This window comes from Clytia hemisphaerica, unplaced genomic scaffold (genome assembly GCF_902728285.1).
Source record: "Clytia hemisphaerica strain Z4C2 unplaced genomic scaffold, Clytia hemisphaerica genome assembly, whole genome shotgun sequence".
NCBI classification, from domain to species: Eukaryota; Metazoa; Cnidaria; class Hydrozoa; order Leptothecata; family Clytiidae; genus Clytia; species Clytia hemisphaerica.
Window position 1 is genome coordinate 235631 of NW_027104475.1, and position 7061 is coordinate 242691.

The 7061-nt window shown below is 32.2% G+C and overlaps 1 protein-coding gene across 1 annotated transcript; it reads right to left on the reverse strand.

Annotated features, from left to right (window-relative positions):
- Positions 1–1246: 1246 nt before the first annotated feature.
- On the reverse strand, positions 1247–2208 carry LOC136821389 (uncharacterized). The gene has a single exon (XM_067077626.1). The coding sequence runs from the start codon at positions 2087–2089 to the stop codon at positions 1247–1249; it is 843 nt and encodes a 280-aa protein (XP_066933727.1). The 5' UTR covers positions 2090–2208.
- Between the last annotated feature and the right edge of the window lie 4853 nt (positions 2209–7061).

Below are 7061 nucleotides of genomic sequence, written 5' to 3' on the forward strand. Positions count from 1 at the left end.
AATTTGAAATGAATCAAATTGAAAATAAATTTATTTCGACCTGGAAAAACTACAAAATATATATTCCTAATTTGAAAAATATAACTATCTGTCATAAATTAATTTAAAATTACTAATTAAAAATCATTGCCTTTTTGAACGTAATTATAAGTTTCAAAGCACTCATACGGCGTGAAGAAAAAATGATGACCTGTTTCCCAGCTGGTACACAACGTCGTTTCAACGTTCATCTAATGTTCACAACGTCCATATAACGTTAGATGAACGTTGTAACAACGTTGTGTGTCAGCTGGGTTGTGTTGATTTTGGGTGCGGTATGGACTTCTTCAATAAAATGCTGCGACTCTGTTTCAGAACAATAGAAATCATCAAATTTTCCTGCCTCTCGTTGAGACTTTGAAATGTTATTGCCACCGGAGGAAGCCTAAAGCTTCTGAGGATGGCATTCATAGCTTCACGCATAAGGAAGTTGGGCAAACATCTCATAATTTTGCGCGCGTTTTTCAGTATTTTAGTTCCGCTTAACGGTAGCATTCTTATCTTACGGTCTCTCTATTGTTTTATCATCATCAAAAAGACTTTTCCGGAGTTATTTTGATCTGATTACTCATTTTATAATGTCAGCTTGTCTTTTTCTTATCCCTGGAGAGTTAAATGAATCTAAGGAAATTCCCTTTTCTGGGAAATTCCCTTTTTATACCACAAGTAGTTATTAAGCGCTATTCATAGCTTAAAAATATTACTCTACTCAAAGTATTCGAACAGTTATATAAACGTGTACATTAGTAAAGTAACATATGAAGAGCAGTACCTTCAGATATATACGCTTTTTAAAGGAAAAACCAGTAAGTCATATGATTCTGGCTGGGCTGCTCTTAAATTTATATGAGTTTTTCAGCCTTAAATGTCAATATTGATTAAAATGGAAACATGTACTTCTCGGTAATTTCTGAAATCTGAGGAATTCTTCTTAATTTGTTTTTAGGTTTTGGCCAAATTTCAGCCTCGTATTCTTATGAAATTGTTCTTATAAAAAAACGTGTAAGACAAGGCACGGATGTCACTCTAAGTAGACTGTAAAGCACTCCCTTGACACATTTGTTAGCATTTGAAAGAATTTTGTCTCAGATGAGAGGTCACTCTTAACAAAAATTACTGTAGGGCTAAGATCATTCCTTTTGAACGCAAATTCAACTCTATGTGTTCGTTTTGCTGCGGTGGCACCTTAATGAAAGTTATGGCTAGTTTAGATAACATTTTTAATCCATTTGGTATTTTGACAAATCTCATTCGGTTTAAGATCCACTCCATAATATATTGTCAATATAGGCTTTGGTTTGTTAGGGCAGTAACTTTCCAATCCCATAAATTTGCATTTCTTCAAAGGAAAAACAAAGTCTTTCCTCAACTCTTGATGATAATCGCTAAATACTCTAACAGTATCATACAGCATATCATAAGAATATATATCCAATCGCAATCCAGAACTGATTTCAATAAGCCTGCCGATAGGCTCTACAAAAGCACAACTATCGACTTGAGAGCTAACCTGTTTTCCTTCACAATTGAAACGTCTTCTATGTTCTTCAGGCAGTTTCCAATCTTTCTGTATATACAAATTAAACCCATTTCGTTTACCATATTTAAGTAATTTTTCAGTATCGTGTATACTTACAACTAAATCAATATCCGAATCGGTTGGGATTAAATCACCTGCTCTCCAGGCTCCTAAAAGTGTTCCGAAATTTAAAAAATACAACACTTTATACACTTTAGTTATTTTAATCCATTCGATAAAAATCTTTTTCAATTCGCGGCCATATCCACTCTCTGCGCATGTTCCGTCTCCATAATTCGAAAATGGCCGACTCTCAGTTAAATTCATCCAATCATTTGACATCAAGTCTTCAGGTGGGAAAATTGAATTTTGTTTCGAATCCCGAAAATCCTTTTTAATCCGTTTTCTATTCCCTATTTTCGGAAAACTATTGGTAAATGTCATTAGCGTTAAGCGATCTGAGTATATCAAGCAACATCCAAGTGTCACCAGCACTAAGGCTGCAATAGATATTAAAGTAGTACTCGCCATTTTAAAAGTTCACTACAGGAATAGATAATTCGATTCGGTTCTTTTAACCTCAAATAACCAACCAGAGATTTTCTTGTTGTATCAAAATTCTTTAATATTTCGAATACAGTTTTTTGTTATGACCTAAATTATGTAAAGACCAAACTTCGTTAGCTACAGAAAAAGGTTCCAAGGTAAATTTCACATTCCAAATATAAAGATACTAGATTGTTAAATGACTAATGAAAAATAAAGTATAATTTAGATTTTCTTGTTGGAGATGTGTATTCTATCTTCTAGGAAACTTATTTCGCAAACTTTTGGGTGTTTAAAATAAGTGATATTAAATTAAAAATTGTAAGATTTTCCAAGGTACTGCAACTGTACTGCATAGACAGCCAAAGATCAATACCTACAATCTACGTTTCTATATTTCATTTGACGCATAATATTTTAGCGCTCAAATGTTGATATTTCAAATTGACGCTGTCGACATTCGTTTGATGTTACCGAAGTTCGTTTGACGCTGCCAACTTTTGACGTTATCAATATTCTTTTGACGTTATCGATATTCATTTGACGTTATCGACATTCGTTTGACGATACCAACGCTTAACATTATCGACATTCATTATACGTTATCGACATTCATTTGATGTTATCGACATTCATTTGACGTTATCGACATTCGTTTGAGGTTATCAAAATTCGTTTGACGATGCCAGCATTTGACGTTGTCGATATTCATTTGACGTTATCGACTTTAGATGAACGCTAAAACAACGTCGTATATCAGCTAAGATCAATTTTGTTAAAACTTTAAAACATATCAAACATAATAGCGCTAAATTAAGCTTAAAGCATACCAAAAAATATCGCTTGACTTTAAAATTTCTCGTCAGAGAAAAAATATGAAACGTGTGATACATAGTATATGTTTTTACGAGAAAAAAAAGCTCCATGAAAATCTTATGTTATCTCTTTGGAACGTTCTTGCCACTTGAAAATGTAATATGATAACACATTTTATATAATAACATTCTCTTGCATTTTATTTCTTTTCTGACTACGTGTATTTGAGATTTTTAATCAAGTATCAAAATACACTTTATATTATTCTTTCTGTTAGCATTGATCTATTATGCGATAAAAAATTTAAAAGTATCTTCTTATATCAGAATGTTATAATTTGTAAACTTCATTCATTCAATATTACATTATTGATATTACACTTCTATATCAATTCTCAAGATATTCTTATGATTCAACTTCTCCCTTTTTTTCTAAAAAGTTTTTCATTCCTTTAAATTTATAGCTGTTTAAAAAATGATATATATCACACTGGGCCTAAAATTACGTTTGAAGTCCCCCTTTTTTATCTGAAACTTCTAACGTAAGAAAATCCAATATTCAAGTACTTATAGTTATTCGATAGAATTCATGCCCTATAATTTGAATCAAAGAATTAACAGACTGCCTGAAATAACCGATTACTTTAATGAGATTATACGACTTGTCCCAAATAAATACTTTTGAAAAATCATTGAAAGTGCATTCTTAATTCCAATTTGTTCTTATAAAGATAGGTGTTTTTATAAAAATGATGTTTTGATTTGTAGACTTCTCCTGTTTAAATATGTTATCTTGAAAAACAGAAATTGAAAAAGCTAAGCTGCTTTATAAAGATTTTCTAATTTCTCCTCCAAACTGAATTCATGTTATCTTTGATGAGGGGCCCTTTTGATCTTGACCTAAGCTAAAATTTTGGATCCGTGAGGTATAAAAGATAGCACATTTGAGGGGCCCGGTGAATACATCTTGACCTAAAAGACAACCCCTGTTCCACAGCCCCGGTGAAACTTTTTCCCAAAGCAGGGATATAAATTTCTATTGAAATCTCAATGGGAATAAAAATTCTATATTGTTCCAAGGTTAATAAATTCAATAGGATGGTTTTGGAGTGCAATTTTTAAACATTGACTTACGAATGGGGATGAAATCAAAGTCCAGTGGGGCTGAAATGTTGCCAAGTTTTTCCGTTAAGGTCTGTGAAACAGGGGTGTTATAAGCTGGGCTTTTGGATCCGTGAGGCATAAAAGGTATTAAATTTTAGGGGTCCTTGTGAATACATCTTGACCTATAAGCTAGCACCCGTGAGGCATTAAATAAATATCACATATTTAAAGATATCAAACAAAAAAATGAGTAGAAACACCCCTGTCTCACTGATCCGTTGGGTTCTCTACGCGCTGAAAAAATTCCTTCTTGTGAGAACTACACATTGAAATTGCAAGCACAATGGTGAAAGCAATAATGAAGTCTCATTACGATTGGTTGAAAGGGAATTTCTTGACAAAACCTTACCTACTGTACTCTAAGGTCCTGAATAAACGTCTCCCTCGGTTATTAATTCTCGAAAACATTTTCAGTTTTTCAAGAGCTGAAAATTTTAGCCTGGTAAAAATTTCTAAACCCCCGTCCCCTGCAATTAGTTCCCATCCGTTTATCAAATTTTGAAAGAATTTCGGACATAATTACTATGTCATTTCAATCTGCTCTACTCTGCAAATGTTTCTTTACGCTATACTGTCTTCTTCAATACAAACCAACCAATTGTTATAATCTTCGGATTGAAATTATTTTTATATTTTGTTTCATTTTCATCTTCTTCATTACGATGATGTCAAGTAATTATAGGGCTGAAGCGATTATAAATAAAAAGTCACAAGGAAGTTATCAACGCTTTTTATAGGAACAGCTAAAATTTTGAAACTTTGGTATGATGTTTCTTAAACTGTTCTTATATACCGCATGTTAATATTAATTTTTTCAGTTCTGAGTATTTTACAAATTCTTTAAGATATTACATGATCCTAAGTCCTAAATACCTTGGAATATTCCTCAATTTTGATCTCGAAGTCTTTATGCTTATAGAAAAGAAAATGTTATCCAACGCAAGCTGTGTTACCCGGAATAAAAAACTCTTTAACACGGCAGGATATACTGTAATACTATCTATAAGCTGCCGCTTTCACCATGGTGATGTATGCTCGGTTCATGAATTTGATTTAAACTTTCATGAATAATCAAACCTTTCTACTCAATTCATTGAGCATGTACAACATTTTCAGCTTAAAGCAAGCATCGTGCATCGTAAATTGTAAGCATGTTTTCCTTAAAAATCATATAGTCTGGAGTAAAGTTTTTTGATTTCGATTGGACTTGCTTTTAAAATAACTCAGGACAGACAAAAAGCAAAAGCAAAGAAATTGCTCAAAAAAAAAATCATCCTAACATAATCTTACGGTATTCTTAGGTTAAGATAAAAGATTCCTACGGTATTCTGAGCATCGTTAAAATGTAATACATACCTGAAGCAAAAAATGTCAAAGTATTGAACCTTTACAGGGAAGAAATTGTCAATTTACATTTGAAAATGCTCTAAAAATGGTATTCTTAGGTTCTGATGGTATATTCTTATAAAAAAAAACATGCATTATAAAGCTTCAAATTCAATGTGCTTCTCATTAGCAATGCAGATACACGTTTTTTTATAAGAATAAACTATATAAGAACATAAGGCTTCGATGGCCAAAATGTTAAGAACAAGTTAAGAACATTTTAAGGTTTTGGGAACTCTGAAACATCCGATTTCTTAGAAAAATGCACAAAAATCCCCACAAAATGACAAAAACAAGAACATGTTTAATATATTTTTAGGATTAATTGTCACAAAGTTAAGAGCATTGGAAGGCTTCAAAAATTCTGGATGTTCTTATAAAAAAAAACGTGTAACTAGATATTTTTCAACACTTGTTTCATAAAATATATATTTATTCATTCGGCTGCTATTGAAAAAGACGGCCCGAAACTCGGCCCGAAACTTGGCCCGAAACTTGGCCCGAAACTTGGCCATTTGTCGAAGAAGAAAATACAAATCATATTCATCGACTTTTTTTTTCTTTTGAAAATTAAGATGAAAAAATATAATGATGTAAAAAATTATCAAATTACAAATTTTTTGAATTTATATGAACTATTTTTTATTTCTTCCCTGGAAGAGTTGATAAAAACGAGAAAGAAAACTCAAAGTAGTTTTGAATTTTACTTGAACCTGATAACTTATGTTAAAAATTACAAATTAAATACAAAAGAAAATATATACAGTACATCTATTTACATGGATGTCATAAACGGATTGATATTTTCATAGTCCATTCACCCTGTACATAACCCAATGAGAAGGTTCCTTATATCGTTGGAGAAAAACATAACTTCCCCTGTGTCACAGACCCATCCCTGTGTCACAGACCCACCCCACTGAAACATCCGGCCAATTTATGTCTCCAGTGGGAAAAATACCCCACATATTCAGTCATACTAATGAATTGATTTTTTTCTATCCTATTATACACCCCTGTGTCAAAGAACCCTACCATAATAATTTTCATCCTCACTGTGAGAAGAAGGTCCAACAAGTCTAAGAGACAGGGGTGTATTGTTTTGCACAGAAGATAAAACTGAAGAAAAAAGGAAATACTTTACGATAGACTTTTGAATGGTATGACTATTGCCTGCAATAATATACCGAACCAAATACACGTCCTTTTGATAAGAACAAACTACATAAGAACATGCATAAGGCTTTAATGACCTAAATGTTCGAAACATTTTAATAACAATTTTAAGGCTTTAGAGACTATACTCAATTTTGTATGAAATTACAAAAAAAAATACTCACAAAATGATACGTGTAAATAAATACATTCTAAGGACATTTTGGTCTTGAAACTCAAATATCTAGGAACAATTTGTGATGTTCTTATACAAAAACGTGTATTTGTAAAGCCTTTCAATCGTATACGTATTTCATTAAATCTATATCGAAGAATTCTCTTTGGGTACTGGGACGAGGGTTTTAGAAGACTGGAGTCGTTTATAATGCGTATAAAAGAGTAATATAGGCGTTATATGATAATACGATTATTGATAT